We start from the raw sequence: 26566 nt of genomic DNA on the forward strand, positions 1-26566 counted from the left end.
AATCAATCCAATTCGTTTTAGCAATTGATATCTTTCAAAGAAACTTATAATATTGAATTATTTTATATATTATTGAATTAATTATAGGGTACAAACATGTGCTTATAATAGGTTGTCAAATATCTCCCTTCCGCCTTTTTGTATTATAAACCAAGAGCAAAAAAGCGGAAGGGAGATATTTGACAACCTAATATGTCATAAAAGCGCAACTCAATATTCCAAACTTAAATTTTTTATAATATTTTGGGATGTTCGTTTAGACCATACGTTCTCAAACATTTTTGCCATTGCGATATCAATTAGATTTTTATAATTTTCTAACTGTACTCTAAGTAAACATAAAAGTATAACATAATCAAGTTGATACATTTAGAATTTAAAACTAGTGGTGTATGGTATTGTGTAAAGATGGGATTATTATATCCGAAGCCGGATTGACTCGGATTTGACTCCGAGTTTTTTGGTTTTCCTGATTGCCGTCATTCACGGCCAAAGATTGTCGTAGTTAGAAATATGACCCCTTACAATTCAATAAATTATACATTTGAGCTATTCACAATGAAATTGTGTTCACACTTCAACACAATTTCATTGTTCGGTATCTTTGAAATAATATTTTTGTATTTTCTGAAAAAAAAACGTATACCTAAAAGATCATAAAACTGCCTGTGAGACGAGAAAGCGAACGCTTCCTTCCCAAAGGAAAAACGCCAAATGCAATGTCGGCACGAGTTAACAGATTTAATACCAGTTTAGGAAAGTCGGATATGACAAAATATCCGACACAACTCCGCTCGGATTCACTCCAAGAGAGGAGTTGTATCGGAGTGATAACTCCGGAGTGAGTTACCCATCTCTAGTATCGTGCCTTGAGGCAAATTGCTGGAACTTCCCGTACCGTAACGAAATGTTCGAGGAATATGAGATGTTTTCAAATAGATTATTATAACTAGTGGGGCGCATGGCATCGTGCTTAAAGGCAAATTGCTGGGACTTCCCGTACCAAAAATTATTTTTTTTATAAAAGATTAACATTTTTGAAAAAAATTACTCTGTAAAAAATTAGATTTGTGAGAAACTATAAATTTTTGACAAAAATTTACTTATTTTTGAAAAAAAAAGGCTTGAAAAGAATTGTATTTTGAAATATTTTGGAAATTCTGAACTTTTTTTCAAAGCAATCATACTGCTTTATAGAAATGAAATATAGAAGCGCGTGAGCGCCGCGTCGCCGTCTAACGGATAAACATTGGTACGGAACCCATAGGAATGTAAACAAAATTCATACTTATTGTTACAATCTCTATAAAATATGTGATAATTTGATGTGCGTATGTTTAATGATCATTTTTGATCGCCAAATGGCATTTTTTTTTACTTTTTTTTTTAGATCTCCGAAACCGCTAGACCTGCCTTCATGAAAATGTGATTAAGTCTTCATCTTGTAAATACAAGTAAAATGTTTTTTGAATTATTCAAATTGGACGCTCCGTTCTCTTAAAAACTGAGTTACCGTTTTTGGCACCTTTTGCCTTTGCCAAAAACTAATCAGCACGTCTCCTTATCAATACGAATCAAATGTTTTTTGAATTATGCAAATCGTTTCATGCGTGTTCCCGAAATCGTCGACGAAAATTTGTATCCGCACACACACATACACGCACATACACACATAAACACATAGACACACATACATTCATTTTTTCTAAGGTATGCCAAAATGTTCAGAAGGTTTTAAAACGTAAAGATATATAAAAATTTTCATTTTCATTGAAATTATTTGTTTAAAGTATATTAGAACAGAATTAAAATTAAAATCTGAATTATTTTCGATATACAAAAAAAAATTGCATTCTTTGTTCCGTATCTCCGCAACGGCTGGATCTGTCTTTGCCAACAACTGATCAGCACATCTCGCTATCAATAGAAATTGAATGTTTTTTGAACCATTCAAATCGGTTGACCATGCGCTCGAAACACACACATCTATTTTTTCTGAGGTATGCCAAAATGTTCAAAAACCTTCAAAACGTGAAGATATGCAAAAATTTTCATTTTCGATTTTTGGCTCATTACTATAACTACCCCATGGGAAGTTAATAATCATAAAAAATAATGTAAGCAATAATTGAATGTTTAATTATCAACATTTGACAACAAAGTAAGGTTTAATATTACATCTTTCGACTTGAGATGTCCATCTCTTTTTTTGTTAAGAATTTGATAATAATGTTGAACTTCCTTTCTACTACATATTACGATGTCTGTTTTACAATTATTAAGCTTTGAAACTTATTTTTAGTATCTGGAAAAAAATATAACTGATACGCGCCACGTATATTGCCGAGTAGAATATAAGCAATTAACAGCCAACATATGGGGCAGTGGTTTTCAACCTTTTCTTTCTTGCGCCAACCTTTTGGAAGAAAAAATAATGCGCTCCCCCTAATGTTTCTAACAATTTAACTTAAATATACTTAACTGAAATTATAATGTATTCAATGGCGTACCAAATAATACACAATATTATAAAAAATATACATACAAAAATACCTTCATTTTTTTATCACTCTCTTCTTCAGTTTCATCGAACTTTCTTTTCAATCCAGTCACGTTTTTATCCATCACAAACGGTTTTGTTTCCTGGCTAATAATGACTTCTTCTATATATCAACGCGATTTAAAGATAACAGAATAAAAATTATGCTTTTGTTTATTTACTTAAGTTAGTCTCGAGTAACCACGTGAATATTCGGGATAATCCGAGTGCTTATCTTTTGTTTATAGGCCTACAGCCCATTCGGCAACAGACGCAAAAACGAAATATTTTGATTGCACCTAAAGTATAGTAGTAAACATAGAAACGTAGAAAGTAAACAGTAGAACTTCGTTTATCAGACTACGACTACACACCGCGATCAATTTCTATGTATGTACATACCTACAATTAAAACTTTTGCATGATTAATGCTGCAGTTTAGTAATGTAATCTAATCGTAAGAAAACATATATGTAGATACGTAAGAAAATTTCAAATTATCAATAAACATTATTTTCGTTGATATCTATGTATGCATTTGTTATTTTTACTAAATACACAACATTATTCTTCATATATTTGATTATCCGGATTTTTGATTATCCGAATGCCTATCGACAACAATTAGTCTCGTATTTTGCTGACTTGATTGTGACACCTACTCAGCATTTAAAAATAATATTTTTAAAATAGCTTTGCGTTTCCCCTGGAGCTAATATAGAGTCTTTACAAGTTGAAACATATTGGGACTATAAATTGAATACCTTTATGCTTATACATACAAACATACAATATTATTTGTATAGTATTTTTACAATCATTTTGCCCCCAGACTCTCCATACCTCGCTTATGGGGTGAAAAGAACCAAGTGATTTTTTGAAAAATATAAAAAAATATAGTTCTTTAATGATGAATTAGGTAGAAATATAGATATACATGTATAAATTGTATGTCGAAACGTATGGTTTATAAAAAGTTTTACTTTGAGTTTGGAAAAAGGGCGCATATTTTCAATTATATTTCAGACAAAAAGAAGGTGGATATTTTAACATTGGCACATTGATTTTTTGTAAGACAATTCAAATGCTGTATAAATCATTTAAATATAAAATTCGCAAATATTCTTTATTAAAATCATTTTGTATTCTTTTCGACCAACAATATTATCTTAAATAAATATTTATAGTCAAGTAATTTATCATAAAAATATAATAAATATATAAATACAAATCATTTTCAGTAAAATGAATAAGAACATAAATTCAAACCTTAATAGAACTTGAACATATATTCAAACTCTATATTCAATTTTCACTTGATTCACTCGCGTCTGTTATATTTTTAAATTGATTAGGAACATGTAATATATAGTCCTTTTCACAAAAAATAATGATTTTGATTATAATTTTAATGCTGTAGTAGTAGTAGTGCAAAATATTTTCAAGTTTGCATGAAACTTTATTATGTAATATATACACATTGTATATAGTTACAAATAGTATATTTCAAGTATAGCTGTTCAAATAAATGATTTTGAGAATAAGACATTAAAGATTAATTAATAACGAACTAATTAAAGATTATATGTAACAAATTAAAAAAAGAAGTGATTGAATTGAAGAAGTGATATAGGCCCATAAATGCAAAACAAATATTTTAAATTAAGCCCGTTACAGTTAAAGTTTTCGGTATATTTAAGATTTTTTAATTATATATATACGAGTATATATATATATATATATATATATATAATATATAATAACATATAAAAATGTTCTGAAGTAATTCGTTCAGTTCAATTTATATAGATATTTATGTTTGTATTTATATACGGTTTACACATGCCTGTATATATATATATATATATATATATATATATATATATATATAAAAGTCGCTTAGGTAAACATGATTTTCGGATACTAAGGATCAAAATAAGATACTTTGCTGAAAAAACTATACCTCTAAAATGAATTCTGATGTCCCGTGCAATGACCCAAAACTAAGGGTTAAAATTTGAAAAAATTCATTTTGACCCATTTAGAGTGCCCCAATCGCGTCCAAATATATGACCGACCACCACTAACTTTGGAAAGCCGATTCGCCCATGCCCGTTCATCCCCTGGGACCTTCCCTGAGCGGTTTTTCAATATTAAACCCTTATTTTTTAATCAACGCACGGGACATCAGAATTCATTTCAGGGGTATGGTTTCTTTAGTAAAGTATCTTATTTTGATCCTTAGTATCCGAAAATCATATGTGCCTAAGTGCCCTTCAAATTGACTCGCCGTAATATATATATATATATATATATATATATATATATATATATATATATATATATATGAAATATGTGAGTTTGGTGTTGATATATATTTTGATGAGTTATTTAGATCGGGCAGTAACACCAAGTAAAAAAAAACTAAAGTAGTTTTTAAATACTTTATTTATCCATACGTTTCGGTCTTCATCGAGACCGTCATTCAGTGGAAAAACTACAAGATTTTATATGATGTAGGAGGAAAATATTATAAAGTTATAGAACTTATATATAAATACTTACAGAAATTAACTATACAAAAATACACTACACTATTGCACTGTGATAAACCAAGCTATTAATAACTGGAACATTTAAACTAATTATTTTTTTGACAATTTTTGGTTACATTTTAGTGTGTACAGATTGTCTAACGTCTAAATACTGAATGAATTGTGTTTACAAATTTTGTGAAAGTGTAAAAAACTGGCAAACATATGTTTTTAGTAAAATAATAAAATAATAAAAATACACGCTTCATTCAGATATGGTGGTGTTTTAAAATGGTCGAGGATTATTTTATAGTCATTGCAAAGCGAATTGTTATCTAGTCTTTTATTTCGCTTTGTGTAAAGATATTAGGCATCTTTCGCTAAATCGTCTTTTAAATAAATTATTTTCGAAATGTAAAATAGTGGGATTGGAAAAATCAATGTTATGTTTGAGCTGATTAATGTGATCCGTTAATTGAGTTTTATTCTGGTTCTTATTTTTAGAATTGTTTTTGTGTTGTGATGTTCTTTTGTGCAAGTTTTGACTGGTTTCACCTATGTAGACGCAATTACAATCTAGGCAATTAAGCTTATAAACTAGATTACTTAAGATTCTTGGGTTAAATTTTGATTTTAATTTTGTAAAAAGAGTTGAAAAAGTGTTATCGGAAGTACAGACTACTCTAATATTATTTTTATTGAAAAGTTTTCTCCACGGGTAATGTAATTCTTTAATAAAAGGTAAACTTGTAGTTTCGACGTAGTTTTCAAGGTTTGGAATTTCAATTGAATTATTGTGACGGTTTTGGAGATATAAGATTCTATTTTTTGTTATGGATTGGATGAGGTGTTGCGGGTAGGAGTTTTTGGTTAGGATTTGTGAAATAAGAGAGAGATTCTTTCTTAAAAATTTACCGTGTGATAATAATAATGCGTGGTCTATTAAGTTTATGATTGTGCCTATTTTGATAGAGAGGGGGTGGTAAGAGTGGTAATTAAGGCCTGAGTATGTTGGTTTGTGATACCAATCAGTTATGATATCATTATTTTCGCGGAAGAGTTGGACATCTAAGAAACTGATAGATTTATTATTTTCTAATTCAGAAGTGAATTGCAGGTGTTGGTTGTAGGCATTAAAAGAATTTACAAGAGTTGTTGTGTCACTGTTTGGGATGCATGTTATGATGTCATCAACATATCGGTAGTAAAAAATTTGTTTATTGTAGGAATTTAAAATTGTGGATTCTATGTGTTGAAGGGCTATTTCAGCTAAAGATGGGGAGGCTGGAAATCTCATTGGTGTACCAAATGTTTGGAAATAAAATTTACTATTGAACTCAAAGTATGTATTGGAAATTAAAAATTTTATTGTTTCTCGAAATCAGTGAAGGGAAATTGTGGTATGGAAGGATATATCATGCCATTTTTTAGTTATGGCTTCAAGAATAAGGTCTAAAGGAACGTTTGTAAACAATGATACTACGTCTAAACTAATTAAAACGTTATTATTTGGAACTGTAATTTGTTTAAGTTTTTCGACAAACTCGAAAGAATTTTTTATGTGAAATGGGGATTGTTTAGTGACAGGAGTTAAGGAATTGTTTATATATCTTGATAATTTATAAAGTGGTGAGTTAATGTCTGATACAATAGGGCGAAAAGGTAAGTCAGGTTTATGGATTTTGGGAAGACAGTATATTCTTGGGTGGTAAGGATGTAAGTTTTTTAAATTTGCAGCTGTGTCTTTGGGTAACTGTTTATTAGTAACGATTTTGTCGATAAACTTGTGGCAACTACGGTTTATGTGATCTGTAGGATCATTAAGAGCGATGTTGTAAGTTTTTTTGTCTGAGAGTAAATTTGAAACTTTATCTCTAAAACTCTAAAAATAAAAACCAGAATAAAACTCAATTAACGGATCACATTAATCAGCTCAAACATAACATTGATTTTTCCAATCCCACTATTTTACATTTCGAAAATAATTTATTTAAAAGACGATTTAGCGAAGGATGCCTAATATCTTTACACAACGACACGGCCATAAATAAAAGACTAGATAACAATTCGCTTTGCAATGACTATAAAATAATCCTCGACCATTTTAAAAACACCACCATATCTGAATGAAGCGTATATTTTTATTATTTTACTAAAAACATATGTTTGCCAGTTTTTTACACTTTCACAAAATTTGTAAACACAATTCATTCAGTATTTAGACGTTAGTCAATCTGTACACACTAGAATGTAACCAAAAATTGTCAAAAAAATAATTAGTTTAAATGTTCCAATTATTAATAGCTTGGTGTATCACAGTGTAATAGTGTAGTGTGTTTTTGTATAATTAATTTCTTTCCACTGAATGACGGTCTCGATGAAGACTGAAACGTATGGATAAATAAAGTATTTCAAATCTACTTTAGTTTTTTTACTTGGTGTTACTGCCCAATTCTAAATAACTTATCAAAATATATATCAACACCAAACTCACATACTTCAATATATATATATATATATATATATATATATATATATATATATATATAAATGATTCTTTTGATGATACCCCTGCTATTGATAAATAGTATTTTTTATAGTCTAGCAATAAATTACATTTGCAAACTCTTATAAGTGATTACACATTTTTGAAATTACAACAGGTAATGCCAAAAATAAATAAAACTCCAGATAAGCTACTTTCAGGACGTGAAATACAATAAATTAAAAAAGAAAAAAAAAGAATTCAGAAAGAAATGATATATATATATATATATATATATATATATGGCCTATATCTGTATGTACATACAGATATAGACAATCAATACACACCAATAAAACGCATTTATAATTTTAGACGTATAGAAATATATACACATAAATAATTTCCTCAGACTTATATATACACATTCATTTTGTATCTAATAACACACAGATATGTTGAGAACATTAATATTTTAACACACATTAAATATCGAAAACATGATTTGGTGTTAAAATGTTTCAATTTTGTCAATAAAAGCAAAGCAAGATTAACAAGTAAATATTCAAATACAAAAACTGATTTTATTTACAATTTATTAACAATCGAAATATTGAAATCATACTATTTCATTCAATAACTAATGGCGATGAATATTAGTACCACAAATAAGTTTTAGTTCAACTAAGAGTATTATCTATTTATTTAACATAACTCATATAAATACATATTATGTACACAAGATTTATGGCAAGTTTTATTTCTTTGGTTTCATTATTCATAAATTACTATAACACGAGATCCATTTATATTGCACTGATTTCATCAACCAAATCTATATTTGTTTGGTGTATCCTGGTATGATGAATAGACTCAGCAGAAGAATGCATGCTAGTACACTCCCGAAAAGATCCTGAAAAGAATCAAATATAGTTATTGCATAGCGAGTAAAAATATATTTGTTAAATTCTAACAGAGATAAAAGTGTAAATGATAGTCCAGTCATTTAAGCTTAAATTAGGTAAGAATCTCGGAATTCGAGAAATCCAACTGTAAGTCTGTAAATACATACTTGCATATTTACCCTAAAGTTGTCTCAAAACTTACATATGGTAGGGTGTCAATACCATGTGTAGGTTTTGAGACAACTTTAGGGTGTCAATATACAAGTATTTACAGACTTACAGCTGGGTATCTCGAATTTCGAGCTAAACATACTATAATGACTGGACTATGGTACGGTTTGAAACTTATCGATTTTTACCATCCCCATCAAAATTATGTTATATGCTCAAAATGATAAAAAATAATGTTTTTACGATAAAAGCTTAGCATATGAAGTTATTAGTTTTCTTTTACTTCATTTATAAAAAATATTAAATTATAATATAAATATAATATTGGTATAACAAATGTTATCCAATTAACTTGGCATTTATGATGCCACCCCAAAGGATGGTTTACCTGGTTTTGGAGCAGCAATAATTCTGGTTAACTTGAAACTTTGTAGCAGTATAAATTTGCTCCGCGATATAATTTGCATGATAATTATAAATTACATCAACTGAAACCGTTAAATAGAACTATACAGTTGAACAAGCAAACATTTACAATTGAAGGCTGTGGCCGCCTTGTGAAACATAATTAAATAAAAAGTAAACTTTCTATGAAAATTAATAATCTTATATATAACTAGTGGGGCGCATGGCATCGTGCCTTGAGGCAAATTACTGGAACTTCTCGTACCAAAAATTATTATTTTTTTAAAAAACGATTAACATTTTTGAAAAAATTTTACTTAAAAAAAAATAGATTTTTGAGAAACTATAAATTTGACAAAAAATTACTTTTTTTTTGAAAAAAAATATTTTTTTTTTGAAAACAAAAATTTTTTTTGAAAAAAAAATGTTTTGTTTATTTTGACATATTTTAGAAATTCAGAATTTTTTTTCAAAGCAATCGTACTGCTTGAACTGCATACAGACGAAATGTCAAAGAGCGTAAGTGCTGCGCCGCCGTCTAACGGATAAGCATTAGAACGGAACCCATAGAAATGTAAAAACTAGCTGTAAGTGGAATTCTGTCTTAAGGCAATTAGGGCATCGTGCCTTAGGGCAAATTGCTGGAACTTCCCGTACCAAAAATTATTATCTTTTAAAAAGGATACATTTTTGAAAAAAATTTACTTCGAAAAAATAAGATTTTTGAGAAACTATAAATTGGACAAAAAATTAATTTTTTTGAAAAAAAAAATAAAATAAAAAAAAAATTAAAAAAAAAAATTATTTTTTAATTTTTTTTTTTTAGAAAAAAATGTTTTCTATATTTTGACATATTTTGGAAGATCTGAACTTTTTTTCAAAGCAATCGTACTGCTTTAAACGCATAGAGACAAAATATAAAGCGCGTAAGCGCCGCGTCGCTGTCTAACGGGTAAACATTGGTACGGAACCCATAGGAATGTAAACAAAATTTTTACTTATTGTTAAAATCTCTATAAAATATCTGATAATTTGATGTGCATATGTCTAATGATCATTTTTGACCTCCAAATGGCATTTTTTTACTTTTTTCGTTAGATCTCCGAAACCGCTAAACCCGCCCTTATAAAAATTTGATAAAATGTTCATCTTGTTAATACAAGTAAAATATTTTTTGAATTATTAAAATCGGACGCTCCGTTCTATTAAAAACTGAGGTACCGTTTTTGGCACTTTTTTCCCCATATCTTCGGAACGGCTAGACCTACCTTCGCCAAAAACTAATCAGCAGGTCTCCTTATCAATACGGATCGAATGTTTTTTAAATTATTCAAATTGCTTCATTCGTGTTTCCGAAATCGTCGACGAAAATTTGTATCCGCACACACATACATACTACGCACACACACACACACACACACACACATACATCCATTTTTTCTAAGGTATGCCAAAATATTCAGAAACCTCTGAAACGTAAAGATATATAAAAATTTTCATTTTCGATTTTTTTGCGATTACTATAACTTACCCTACGGGAAGTAGTCAAAATCTGAACAATTCTTCATCTTGTCAATACAAGTAAAATGTTTTTTGAATTATTAAAATCGGACTTTGGCACTTTTTGCCCCGTATCTTCGGAACGGCTAAATCTACCTTCGCCAAAAACTAATCAGCACGTCTCCTTATCAATACGAATCGAATGTTTTTTGAATTATTGAAATCGGTTGATCCGTGTTCCCGAAATCGTTGACGAAAATTTGTACCCGAACACACACACATACTCGCACACACACACACATACACACACATACATCCATTTTTTCTAAGGTATGCCAAAATGTTCAGAAGGTTTTGAAACGTAATGATATATAAAAATTTTCATTTTCGTTTTTTTGCGATTACTATAACTGCCCTACGGGAAGTTCATTAAACTTCAGTAACAGTTAATCATAAGGCGACTAAATAAAGATTCAATAAACGAGTAAGATTTACTTTCAATTGAAATGCACTAAATAATTTAGTATTATTCTTGACTTCACTCTATGCAACAATGTATAGGGATAACATTGAATGGCATAATATTATGAACATTATGCTTTATCTTGACAGTACAATCAAAATCATTTATTTTAGTTGGTAAATTCGAAACATTTTGCTGTTTGTGGTGGACATTATTTACTTTTAAACTTCTAAGCTGTTGCTAGTTCTTTACTCTTTATTTGCATCAACGAAAGTATGGTTAACTTTACGATAGTGTCGATAACTGGCAAAAAGAAATATAGTTTCATTTTTTTTTCTTAAAATTTTATTGAGACGATTTTATCGCATCAATTTACATTGATTTAATGACATATTATTAGTATTTTATGATTACTATCATAATGCGATACTATCGTAGATGCCATTTCTGTAATGCAAATCGTATTTTTCTGATTCAAATAAAGACTTAGCAAAAGAAAAATACATTTTTATGGTGTAGTTTTATATATCAGTATTAACGATGAAAAAGGTGGTCCATTAGCGTAACAAAATAAACTAGACATGATACATAATACCTACATATCCTTGATATTTGTGAATGTAAGCGTGTAAAAACAAATACGCCAAGTAAACAATGTTGAAGTTCTTAGGTTTTCAATATTTGTTTTATGCACATAATACCATCGAGGGCATTATAGGATATCAAGCTATTGTTTATATTGCAACATAACTACTATTTACATTGACGGCAAATAAAACCACGAAAGCGCCGAGAATTTATAACGTTCGAAGAAACGAACAAAAATAATATTTTACAGCTCATAAAAAACATTTTTTGGAACAATAATTCAAAAATTTAAAATTCTCAACTATGGATGTAACCAGTGGCGTACCTAGAACTTTTGCCGCCCGGGGCGGTCTCCAGATTGCCGCCCTTTCAATTATAAGTCAGTCAAATAGTAGTTTTCATAAATTAATATAAATAAACTAGTGGTGCATGGCATCGTGCCTTAAGGCAAATTGCTGACACTTCTCGCACCAAAACATAAAATTTTTAAAAAAGATTAAAAATTTTTTGAAATCTGAAAAAAAATATATTTTTGAGAATTTCGAAAATTTTGAAAAAAAATGGCTTTTTTTGAATTTTTGAAATCAATCGCGCTGCGCAGCTGTTTTGGAGACGAAATATCGAAGCGAAACGGCTAGACATTGATACGGAATCCATAGAAATGTAAATTTAATTATGTTATTTTCAAGGGCGGCCAAAAAATGTTCGCACGCAGGCGGCCACATACCCAGGCACGGTCCTAACTACAATATTCCTAAAATACTCACTTCTTAAAGGGGTCTTTCTTTTTGCCATGTGTTTCCAATGTAGTCTCAAACTAAAGAACTAAAATGCTTTCAACAAATTCTGAAACTATAAATTTTTGACAAAAATTTACTTTTTTAATAATTTGTTCTTATTATTAAAATCTCTAGAAAATATTAGATAATTTGACGTGGATATATCTAATGATCATTTTGGACCGCCAAATATGTCATTTTTTTACTTTTTCTTATTGATTCTCCGTAATCGCTAGACCTCTAGACCTGTCATCCCAAAAACAGTTCTTTGTTTAGTCAATACAAATAAAATGTTTTTTGAATTACTTAAAACGGACGCTTCGTTCTCTCAAGAACTAAATTACAATTTTTGGCTTTTTTGCCCCGTATCTTTGGAACGGCTGGACCCGTTTTGCCAAAAACTAATTAGCACGTTTTATCAGTACGAATCGAATGTTCTGTTCAAATAGGTTGATGCGTGTTCCTACAATCATCGACAAAAGTTTGTATCTAAACACACACACACATCCATTTTTTCTAAGATATGCCAAAATTCAGTAACCTCTGAAACGTAAAGATATATAAAAATTTTCACTTTCGACATTTTTGCGATTACTATATATAACTTACCCTACGGAAGTTAAAAAATTATTAAGTTATTCAATCAATATTAATTAATACACAGAGTAATTTTTTTCAGACATATTTATATGCACTCGTCAACATATTTATATAATGCCCTAAGGCTTTGCAGACCTAGCAGACCCCGCCTTCCGCCAGCCCTGATTTTCAAAAGAAAAATTGATGATTTAAAAAAATATTGATAAATCACTTCAAAGTAATCATATAAACTTTTCAAAAGAAATGACATTTATAAGCTGATATAAAAAAATAGGAAAAATCGCTGAACAAAATCGTAAAGATGCTTATACGAATTCAACGAATTTTAATGAATACAATAAAATAAAATTATTAACCTGTTATTAAATTAGAATTCAAAATTTACACAAATATAAAATTTATATACACCGAGGAATAAAATTCTAAATCATATGGTTAATCATAATTTATATAAATCAAATATTGACAATAATAAAAATCATAATGATCATTCATAATTCAAGAAAGAAAACTAGTTGGTACTGGTATTTTGCCTTGATGCAAGTTACATGAACTTCCCGAAATGTGTAAATAATCGACTTAATCAATAAAAAATAAATTAATTTAAGAGTGATTAAAAGTATTCCGAGTGAATTTATTACACATCATTGCAAACGCACGAACAAACACGTTAACTCGGAGTATTTTCTAAAAGCAAATTTTCAAAAATCAATAATTTTAATTAATCAATAATTATAATTGAACCAGTTTCCGTAGGACTTTAATGGTTTACTATGTTCAAGACCAAGTACACTATCGTTATACCAACTAAATCATCTAATTTTATTTTTAACAAACGTCAAAAAAACATTTTCTCTAACTTTGATAAATTTTTAAAATTAAACTGCTTGTCGTAAGGCCGTAATAATTTAGTAAGTTCTATAAGGCATTGATATACATCGCCAAAGAAAGTTTCATAAAAATCGGCTTAAATTTTTTTTCAACAGTTAATTACAAGAAAACGGCTCAGTAGATTTTCACCTAAAACTGATCAGTATCAATCCCAACTAATATCTTTCGAACAGTTTTTAATTTTTTAAAATCGGTTCGGTAGTATGATCTTATATGTGGACGAAAGGTTTAACACTTCTTTCCAAATTACAAAAAGACGGCTCGGACGATCGTCGCACAAAACTGAGAAACGATATGCCTCATCGAGATACATCAAATGGTTTTTAAATTTCTGAAATCGATTCAGGCGTTTTTGAGAAAACGTCGATCAAGGTCTAATTTTGACAAATGCTAAAAAAACCATACTAATTTTTGCAAACTTTGACGAATTTTTAAAGCTAAACCAGTTGTCGTAGGACCGTAATATTTTAGTATGATCTAGAAGACTATGGTATCTATCGTCAAAAAATTATCATAAAAATCGTCGATTTTTTTTTCAAAAAACTTTATTAAGAAAACGGCCCGGCCGATCTCTACCAAAAACTAATCAGCACGATTCCCAATCAATATCTTTCGAACGGTTTTTGAGTTTTCAAAATCGATTCAGAATTGCGGGCTAAAACGTGCACGATTTTTTTTTACTTTTCTGCGATTTTCAAAGAAACGGTTCCGCTGATCGTAGCCCAAATCTGGAAAACGATAGTTCTCATCGAGATACATCGAATGGCTTTTAAATTTTTGAAATCGGTCTAGCAGTTTTTGAAAAAACGACAATTTACGACAAAAAATCTGTTCACATACACACACATACTTTTTCCAAATTTGGGCTCATTCGATTCAGATTGGCTTGAAACGTCGAGAAAACATAAAATTAGCGATTCGGATTTTTTATGAAAACATAAACTTCTCCTCGGGGAAGTTAAATAGTGGTGTATGGCATTGTAAGTTAAGGCAAATTGCTGGTACTTCCCGTACTGTAATGATATATTCGAGGAAAATTAAATGTTTTCAAATATATATATATAAATACTGTAACTTATATATGTTTACAGAAAAGTAAATAAACAAAACTCAATCAATCAAATTTGAAATAAAGGGCATTGTCTAATATTTATAAGAAATATATAAACTGAATTACAAAGTTAAAATTATTTATTTCAAGTATTTAAGTGAGCATTTGAACTTTAGATAGAATTCAAAATAAAATCCACGTAGAAAGTTTTTTGAATCATTCAAATAGGATGCTTAGTTCTCTCAAAAACAGATATTTTTTGCACATTTTGCTTGGCATCTCTGCCTTTGCGAAAAACTAATCACCACTTCTCCTCATCATTACAAATTGAAGTTTTTTGCATCAATCAAATCGGATGTTTCATTCTTTCAAAAACTCGATTTTTATTTTCTGTGCCATCAAATCGGTTGATCAGGGCGCCCGAAATCGTGAACGAAAAAATGCGGACACACAAAACACACACACTTCCATTTTTTCTGAGGTATGCCAAAATGTTCAGAAACCTTCAAAACGTGAAGAAATGTAAAAAATTTCATTTTCGATTGTCGGTCCATTACTATAACTTACCCTACGGAAGTTAATAAATATACATTGAATAAGTTGCTTTTTACAACTATGTATAAATAAACTAAAAAATGCCGCCCCAAAATAAGTGCCGCCCGGGGCGGACCGCCCCCACCGCCCCCCCCTAGGTACGCCACTGGATGTAACAAATTTTATAAGCATCGATAAAGTTAGTTTGTATATCTACCTATATTATATATAAAAGATGATTTTCTTTAAATGATCGTTTGAACTTTGTAAGGATATTAAATATGCTTATATATTTATTATCCTTACTTTTCGGCTGACAATCTATTTTTTATTCTGTAGAAAATAACGATAATTATTAAAACTAATAAAATAATTTTATAAAATATGTCTGCCATGATAGCATTGCTAAATACATAATAAAAATAAAAATGGTTAAATACTTTAACAACACAACAAAAAAATAAATAAAAAAGTTGGCAGAAAGTTATAATAAAGTTTTAAAAAAAGTCATTCCTATACATTTCTGGATGCCCAAGCAATTACATACATTGACAGTTATTGTTTTATATTGCCTTATTAAATTCAAAATCTGAACTTAAAATTAAAATTTTATATAGTATCAATTATTTGATTAATTTTGCACATACATGAAATCTACTGCTCATGCTCTGTTTAAATCAACTTCCTAAATAAATAATTACACGTGAGAGGGACTATAGCAATATCTATAAATAAAAACTTAAAATTAAATTACGAATGACAAATATTACATAATATTTTTTATGAAACTAATCGTTCTATATCATTAAATTTTTTTTTAAATTTGATAACTAATGACAAGTTCACTATAATATCTCAATTTCAACGTGACTCGCAATAGTTCTAGCTTCATTACCTTCATTACATCTTTTGTATGATTTTATTTCCAAAATACTATAACTTATCCTACGGGAAGTTAAAAAATTATACATGAATTTTACAAGCTATACTAGTTATACATAAGATTTTTTCATTTAACTTAATTTATTAGTATATTCTCTTTCGATAGTTATACTTATTAACTTTCCGTATAGTAGTTATAGTAATAGGACGAAAATCGAAAATGAAATTTTTTGCATTTCTCGACGTTTTGAAGGTTTCTGAACATTTTGGCATACCTCAGAAAAAATGGATGTGTATGTGTGTGTGTTTTGTATGCACGCATTTTTTCGTTCACGTTTTCGGGCGCACAGATCAACCGATTTGAATGGTTCAAAAAACATTCGATTCCTATTGATAGGGAGATGTGCAAAGAGTGCAGAAAATACAAATCGAGTTTTTGAGAGAATCGAGTATCTGATTTGAATGATCTAAGAAACAAGTTTTTGGCAAAGGCAGGTCCAGCCATTTCAAAGATACAGAGCTAAATTTGCAAATAATGGCAGTTTTTGAGAGAACTAAGCGTCCGATTTCAATTATTCAAAAAACTTTCTGCTTGTTTCAACAAAATAATTGCTTTTGAAAAAAAAAATTTGTTTCAAATTTTTTTTTTCAAAAAATTTTTTTTTTGTATGTTGAAAAAAAAAATCATATTTTAATTTTAATTCAGACTAAAGTTTTAATATACTTTAAACAAATAATTTCAACTTTGCAATTTAGTTTATATAATTCTTAAAAATATTAGGCAATGTTACAATATTTATAATAATCTATTTGAAAACATTTAATATTCCTCGAACATTTCGTTACGGTACGTACGGGAAGCTTTAGCAATTTGCTTTAAGGCACGATACCATACACCACTAATTTACTTTTTTCACTAGATCTCAGAAACCGCTAGAGATGCTTTCACAAAAATTTAATCAATTGGTCATCTTATCAATAGAAGTAAAATGTATTTGATTTATTAAAATCAGACGCTCCGTTCTTTTAAAAACTGAGTTAGCCGTATCTTTGAAACGGCTAGACCTGCCTTTGCCAAATCCAAACAGCACGCCTGAAAATGTAGACGAAAAAATGTGAACATTCAAAACACACACACAGACACATCCATTTTTTCTGAGGTATGCCAAAATGTTCCGGAAACCTTCAAAATGTGAAGATATGCAAAAATTTTCATAAATGAATTTTTGATTTTCGGCCCATTACTATAACTACCCCACGGGAAGTTAAAAAAATGCCATTTGGCGGTCTAAAATGATCATTAGGCATAGGCACATCAAATTATCAGATATTTTATGGAGATTTTAATAATACGTATAAATTTTGTTTACATTTCTATGGGTTCCGTAACATCGTTTGACCGTTAGACAGCAACGCAGCGCTTACGCGCTTCGATATTTCCTCTCTATGCAGCTAAAGCAGTATGATTGCTTTGAAAAAAAGTTCAAAATTTCCAAAATATTTCAAAATAAAGTAAACATTTTTTTTTTAAAAAGTTTATTTTCCAAAAAAGTCAATTTGTTTCAAAAATTTAAAATTTCTCTAAAATCTATTATTTTTAAAGTTGAAAAAAAAAATCTTTTAAAAAATTTTTTTTTTGTACGGGAAGTTCCAGCAATTTGCCTTAAGGCACTATGCCATGCACCACTAGTTTTATTTTAAATAGTCAATAAACGTGCAAACCGTTTCTCCTCTCCTTGATCGCGGCCATCGACTTCGTCCCGTAATCTGTGACGTAGTGGTCCCTGTGCCTGATCTCGGTGATGAGCCGCTGCTCCTCGCCGCCTGTGCAGCAGACGCGGTTTGACGTCAGTATCTTCTTGAAGGCGTCTCGGAATTCCTTGTTAAATATCGAGTAGATTATAGGATTAAACGCCGAGTTTGAGTATCCAAGCCAGGAGAGGATCTGCAAACGTACAGAATTCGATATTATATGTTACTTATATGATATTAAACTTTCGATATATAATTCTCATTTGGGCATAATATGCTGCGAAATACATATGAGTATTAGGGACATATTTAGAGGTGGAATATTATACATGGAAAATTATGGCGTATATTTATTATGCAGTAAAGTGTTTATTTACAGGTATTACGTGGCATGTACACAAACACACACACATACATGTATATATATATATATATGATTTAGTTTTTAATTATATATATATATATATATATATATATATATACACAGGGCCGGTCCTCGGCACTCGCATGCAATTTTTTTCCATTTGTTTTAAAATTAAATTTTGTTGTCCAAAGATTAGTAAAAAATGCAAAGGTATTACATATTTCTTAAACTATATTGAAACAAAGAAAAACGAATTTAGTATCTAACTTTATAGTATGTATAAAAAAAACTCATCGATTTTAGTTCCAAAGTGAATTTTGATTCCATTTTTTATATTTGCTCCACTTCCATAAACCTATAAGCACGCTTGCCTTCAAAATTCAAAGTTCATCAGATGCGTAACATTTGCAACAAAAACAAAAGTTATAATTCAATTTTTCGGAATAAATAAGCCATTTTCTAAGCATTGACTACCCATTTTCCATTTTTGTCTGTTATAATTTGTATATATTTTTTTAACAAATTTCGTTTCAACTTAACCAGCTCGTAATTTTTAGATGATTTCTTTTTTCGATTCCACGTTAACTTCAAATAAAAAAAAAATAATTAGAGATTAAGCAATAAGCAGAACAATAATTTATTAATTTGCGGAGTTTTAGCGCCCCTTAAGGCGTGCGCCCGCATTTTTTGCATGCATTGCATTCAAGGTAGAACCGGCTCTGTATATATAACTATATATATATAACTATATATATATATATATATATATATATATATATATATATATATATATATATAGTTTCCAACATTTCATCTTCAGATTGGAAGATAAACAAACAAAACTAATATGCTGATATAATCGGGTATGTATACGCACACACACATAAATATATATATATATATATATATATATATATTAGGGTGGTCCTTAAAATGGTCATTTTCGAATTTCCTTGCTCCCAGGGGCTCAATAGGTTCCAAAAAAAACAATTCTCTAAAAGTTTTAGCTCTTAATATTAACGCTTTGATAGAGCGCAATTCAATCAAAGTTTTGTATGGAAATAGCACGGAAAAATTTTCAAAAATTTTAAAAACGTTAAAACCACCTTATATATATATTTATATATATATATATATATATATTTATATATATATATATATATATATATATATATATATAGTCAGTGGCGTCGGAAGCAAATTTTTGATAAGTGGGCTCGTTTTTTTTTGATAGGCAGCCAGTGGGTTCGTTTTTTTATACATATTTTTCAAGGGCTCAAGCCCACCCAGCCCACACAGTTCCGACGCCACTGTATATAGTCTAATTTGAAATGAAGCAATTACACTGTGAAAACCAAACCAATGACATCGCAACAAATAAAACATATCAAAACAACTATCACACTATGTTCAGTAAAACTCTTGTAAATAGCTTCTTTAACTTAAATTGCTGTTTTATTTACTATCTTCATTGTTTACACCTTTGCCAGAATAAAGGTTCAGTTGGTTCTTTATTATTCGATCCATGTTTAGGCTTTTATAAAGGTTATATAAAAAAAACTGTTGAATCTAAATTAAAATTAACAACACATCTTATAAAATAATTAAATAACGTACACTTAAAAATTATATTAAGCTCTCGTAAACTAAACAGTAGTGCTCACAACCAAAAAAATACTAACAACGAATAAAAATACTTTTGTTATAGATTTTCACGCATTGCCGTTTTTCTCCCGATATCACCATCATAAGAATCAAGGCGACAGCAGGTTATACACATTTCCCCTCTACTTCCAAATATTGTTAACAGAATCTTAACTTAACTTGTTTTATTAGTGGTGAATATTTCCACCTTTTTAAGCCTCGCTCTACTCTATATATGTTATTTATTTTACACAATGAAGAAGAAAATGTAAATCGCTTATCATTGTTGTACTTTTATCACAAAGTATTTGAAAATTACTTGAAAAAAAAAACTTGATATGAAAAGATTTTTGAAATCAAGAAAGTTCATTTATATATTTATATGAAGAACATAATTATTAAATGATTGTTTATTTATAATAATAGCAGCCATTTTCATTTTTAATTATTATGCCATGGTAATTGTTATAATAAAGTTGTTAAATCTTATATGAATATATTAGTTACGATTTTTTTCGATACATATGACGTCTTCTTAATACAGTATTAAATTAAAATAATTAAGTCAACATAAAATATTTAATAATTTATGTCAGGCTTATTAAAAAAATTCAACTTGCTAATATCAAAAATAAAATGGAGTCATAATATAGTAAAATCGCATCACTTAAAAATCACTAATTTATTCATAACGAGTTCGCTAATGGCATAAATTAAATATAAAGTTTACTTACCTTAAATGTGAGATCGGGTATGCAGGTTTTACAAAAAGCTGCCACGATGTTGACGCAGAAGAATGGAACCCAACATATTAGAAAGACTCCCATTATCACACCCACTGTTATGGCGGCCTACAAATTAGATCATTGCATTCTCGTTAATTGATGATAGATGAGATCCACCAGAATATTACAAAATGTTTATGTCAGAATTATATATATATATATATATATATATATATATACATATTTACATAAATTAAATTAATAGCTATTCCAAGTCTGATGATAAATTCTTTTGACAAAGTTTCATATAAAAGTAATTCAGAGCAATCTTATTAAAAAATGTGCCTATCAAACTATGTATTTCAAACAGAAGGTGTATTCACTCAATTTGTAATAATTGTATTTGAAGAAACAATGTGTCTGATTATGATAAATTAAACAGAAATTCTTACAAAAACATGCTTTATGATAACAGTCAGAGTTGATTCTTTTTATTTGTTTATTATGTTTAAAAATACATAGATTATGATTTTTAACTTTGTCTTTCAACCTAACAATTAAAGAGCATTGATTGATTGATTAAGTAATGGTACTATCATATAATAAAATCTTTTTTAAATTGAAAAAGTGTATCTTTTTGCCTCCTGATTATCCCTTTTTGTCTTGTCCATGGGGTAGAAAAGACCAAAAGATAATTTTTTGGAAAATAACAAAAAAAAAAAACATATTTCTACTTTGATTAAGCTGGCATCGCATTGATTAAGTAATGTTACTATGATAGTCATAAAATCTTTTTTAAATTGAAAAGGTGTATCTTTTTGCCTATTACATATTACATATATACATATATACTAATGCATTGCATGAGTTATGAATTATTTAGAAAAATATCAAATATGCATAAGCTATTAGCAAGAAAATATTACGTTGAAAATAAATAGCATTTTATATTTGAATTTCTAGCTAAGAGCATTGCACAAATTATTAACTAAGATATATATATATATATATATATATATATATTTATATATAGGTATATATAAAAATTTCTGAACATAAGAATGCTAATTATATTCTACATAATATGAATGTAAATAGCAACAAAATTCGTTAAAATGTAAATGCTATATTTTTTATAAAAGTGATAAACATCAGATTGTAATGAATATCCGATAAGTTAATATTTTTTATTATTAGATTTTTATATTTATTTCTAAAATAAATTTAAATGAAACGAAAATGAACACTACAATTTTTCGGATTGTTTGGAGAAGATTATATTATCAAAAAATTTTCTTTTGCATTTAAAGTGCCGTGATTGATAAAATAAATTTCAAAAAAATAGATTTTCTCACAATATTAAATAGTGCTAAATCTACATAAGATTTATGCTTACCGTAGGAAGATAGTTAAGTTAAAATGGTGAGAATTTTCTGTAAAAAAGGTATAAAACACCATGGTATTAACCTTAACAGCAAATAAAACGGTAGGGTGCATATTAATTAAAAATATAAGAAACAGCGTTTTCGGCGCAGCCTTATAAATATATTTGTTATAATATTATTTAACAATAAAATTATAACGTTATACTTTAATTGCGCAAATTTATATATAAATCTGTCTAATAAAAAATACTATCCTCGTTGTTTGTTAAATAATAAGTAAAATTTATAATCTCAAAATCAAATAAAATGCAAGTAATAGAACAAATAAGCTTTTGTGTTATTAAAACTTTCGATGTAATTATGTTTCATAAACTGATTTTTTTATCTTTTCTCAAGCTTCAGCACCGAAGAATTAAATTTTAATGTAGACTAATTATAACCGATGCTCTTCTTTAGGTAATTGCAGTAGAAGATAAAAATTTATATTAAAGCTAAGTTTTTAATGAGTAGCAATTCATGTTCAAATGAAGCAGATACTTCTCGTATGTTTATGAGTTTGATAAATTTTCATGCATTTGTCACATTTCCATTGTGAAAATGTGATTATTATTGATACTAAATATTATATATATACACTCAACAATACACACACACATATAGTAAATATAGTAAGAAAACATATTTAAATAATAAAAATAAAATAGAACTGAATTATATCTGTCTTTGTAAAAAAGAACTAAAAGTGAGAAATAAATAGGTATATCTAAAATAATTTATACGTGGGATTAACTATAAATCACATAGCATTCATAATAATGTTAACAAAGTAGCCTTTTATTCAATTTAAGTGAGTAAGTATTTACTATTTTTTTTGAGATTTGTCGTTAGAATTGTGGAAACTTGTTTTTAGAACTGATTTAGAAATTTTAAACAAAATTTGAAAAAAAAAATCAAATAATGGTGTAGCGTATATTAAGGTAAAGCGACGCTTAAAAGTCTGGAGGTAAATGGTTCACCACCATTATCTCAAAATAAAATAAAGCCCATAAAACCTTTTTAAAATTAAAAATAAATGATAAATCGTTTTCTCCTTGACTATCCTGTTTTACCTATGAAGTAAAAATGATCAGGTGACCAATTTATGAAAAAAAAAACAAACATTGAAAACCAATTCATAGGTATATTTATGGCTAAAGGGAAAAAACAGAAATTTTTGAAATGTAAGCAAATTGATAAAATTTGCCCTTGTCCCTTAAGCTATAAGATTCTATGAATTGTTTTTATAAACATTCGCACATACATTTTATATGTTTCAGAATAATGTGTAGCCTTGTTAGAGAAAGTTAATCCGTACTTAAACAAAATTAATAATTAATGTTTTATATATTGTGCCAATAACTATAAAATTTTCTGTTAAGTATTCATATATATATATATATATATATATATATATATATATATATAATTCATATATATATATATATATATGATATTATATATATATATATATATATTATATAACATTAAATATAATATTTAATATATATTAAATATATAATATACCAACACATAACATAATATAATTCGTAACATAACAATACGTAACACAAAATAAAAAAAAACTATCAAATTCTTAACGGTAACACAAAATTATATATGATGGAAATAACTTATTCATGACAAAATATCAAGATTAACTTCTACAGATGGTAATTAATTGTTTTACTGAAGTATTGTGAATATCTATATCTTTATTAATTGAGTTGAAATTAGAGGACATTAGCACTATAGGTGAGTTTAATAGAGCATTAGTCTTAGGAGTAGGATATTTGAAAAACATTTGAGTTCGTGATGAGAGTCTAGGAACGTTAAAGAATAGTTAGTCTAAAATTTGAGGACAATCTATGGCATTATTACATAGTTTATACAGGAACAGAAAAAATACTGTCAGTGAAACGACGTGTAGCAAGGATGATACGCAGAATGCATTAAGTAAAATATTGTGGTCGAAATCTCGTTCAGGGTAAATTTTGTGCGTTTCAAAATATAGATATTTTAAAAAAAATTTTTTGAACCTTCTCTATCGCATCTGAATTATTGCAATGGTTAGGATACCAAATGATCGATCCATACTCCAGCTTTGAACGCACAATTGCATAGTATATGCTAATTAGTGACATATTAGATTCAAATTTTTTGCAGTTTCTTAATATTATTCTTAATGATTTTTGCGCCTTGTTACATATATTAGATATGTGATCTGTAAAAGTCAAACTAGAATCAAATATAATGCCTAAGTCAGATATTTCATCACACCTTTCTATGTAGGTGTCAGAAATTTTATAATCAAAATGCGTCGGAACACGTTTGTTTGTGAAGCTAATAATTTTGCATTTAGAAATATTCAGATCCAGTTTATTTTGATCACACCAGGAGTGATATAAATTTAGTTGAAACTGCATTACTAGGCAGTCATCTATTGAGTTTATTTCAAGATATAACTTGAGATCATCTGTAAACAATAGATGAGGACAATTAATTACTCACGATATATCGTTAATAAAAATATTAAATAAAAGAGGACCAAGGGTGAACCCCTGGGGCACACCCGAGCTGACAGTTGCAAAGTTACTCAAAAATCCGTTAAGAAAAACGAACTGTTTACGATTTTGAAGATAGCTTTTAAAGAAATAAGTAAATGAAGTATTAAAACCAATTTTAGATAATTTAGTAAGAAGTATATTATGATCTATTTTATCAAAAGATTTACTAAAATCAGTGTAAATTACATCAACTTGTCCGTTAATGTCAAGATTCTCAGCTAGAATTATATATATATTATTCAAGCTGTAGTATATTAATAATAATAATAATAAAAATAATAATAATAATATATATATATATATAATATATATATATATATATATATATTATTCAAGCTGTAGTATATTAAAAAAAATATTGTTTATAGAGTTTTTGGACTTTTATATGATACAAGTTACCTAATTAAGTTACCTTATTCTAAACACTATTTTTTAAATTAAAGAATAAAATTATTTTAACTAAGAAATAATATTAAAATTAAATTACGTTACTATCAAAAATTTTTAATTCGATGAAATTAAAATAAAAATCTGTTCACACACATACACATACTTTTTCCAAATTGGTCTCATTCGACTCAGAAAGGCTTGAAACGTCGAGAAAACATAAAACTAGCGAGTCGGATTTTCTGATGAAAACATAAACTTCTACGGGAATTTAATAAGAAGTAACTTTATTCTTGAATAATAATTAACATTTCTGCAATTTATCTCCAAACCAAATGTGGCTAATAAGAAGGATCTAGCTTTTTTATCATACTATACACATTCCTCATCTTTATCTAAATCCCTATGTTGGCGAACATGATTGAGCTCACGTTCTAGAGACGTCCATCAATATACGATTACAATTAATCCGTGAGTAAGCAATTCGGATGCAATAGTAGGATTGCAACAATCAGGGCGCCCACCTTGTGATCGCTAACGTGGTATGGGCTGCTGTGATGATGGGACCTGTGCTGGTGGTTGCTCGTCGACATTTGGTTGACTTTGTGCTTGTGTTTGCAGCGAACGGCGGGACAGCGCGTGGTCTCGTCATCCTTCTGTTCGGCGGTGCGAGTCACTGCGCGAATATTTTTCACGTGCTTTTGAGCATAGCAATACAGTCGGCAGTAGATACCTGCAAATTAATTACAAAAAGATCAGTTATTTTCTACCGATTTATACATTTATACACACGTATAAATCTGTATATATATACTAGCATACCCGGCAAACATTGTTTTGCTAAGCCAGATATATTCTAAACAATTTCTAGAGAATCAAAAATATTAATACTTTAAGTGTATAAGGATGTGTTGCTTCAATGCTATATACAATAAAGTATTATAAAAACAATAAATCCCATTAGTTTGTCAATACAATCAAACTGGAAGATTTATACACTTTCTATAGAAAACATAGTATAATCCATCCAAGTCTTTTTTGGTCTTTCGACTTATTAATTACGTTTCAAGTTCTTCAGATTCTTTTTAGATTCTGGATTTTGTGTATAATTGTAAATAATACTACCGAGCTTATACAAAATTTTCAAATTTTTGCGAGAAGAGATAGAAAATGAATTGAGTATTTCTTCTTTGACTTGCTTCCTAAAAAGTTTCAAGTAACATTCGATGAATTAAAGTAAATTTAATAAAAAGTATATATATGTAGAGCAGGGCGAGGCATAAAGGTCCAATTTGACTTTGAGTAAATATAAACTATATTGTGAAAACCATAACAATCATATCATAATAAATAACAAATTTCAAATGAACAATTATCTG

The 26566-nt window shown here is 28.6% G+C and overlaps 1 protein-coding gene across 1 annotated transcript in view; it reads right to left on the reverse strand.

The window, feature by feature from the left end:
* Window positions 1-8364: 8364 nt before the first annotated feature.
* The window catches only part of LOC113377087 (dopamine receptor 1), a 325240-nt gene continuing 307038 nt past the window's right edge, over window positions 8365-26566 (reverse strand). Inside the window, exons 5-8 of the mRNA XM_026617279.1 lie at window positions 25712-25920; window positions 20822-20938; window positions 18050-18272; window positions 8365-8471 (exon numbers count right to left, since the gene is read on the reverse strand). Coding sequence (XP_026473064.1) covers window positions 8365-8471; window positions 18050-18272; window positions 20822-20938; window positions 25712-25920 — 656 coding nt within the window. The remainder of the gene's footprint in view (window positions 8472-18049; window positions 18273-20821; window positions 20939-25711; window positions 25921-26566) is intronic.

This window comes from Ctenocephalides felis, unplaced genomic scaffold (assembly GCF_003426905.1).
Source record: "Ctenocephalides felis isolate EL2017-DRISC unplaced genomic scaffold, ASM342690v1 CF-g0.4_SCAFFOLD_01886, whole genome shotgun sequence".
Lineage (NCBI taxonomy): Eukaryota > Metazoa > Arthropoda > Insecta > Siphonaptera > Pulicidae > Ctenocephalides > Ctenocephalides felis.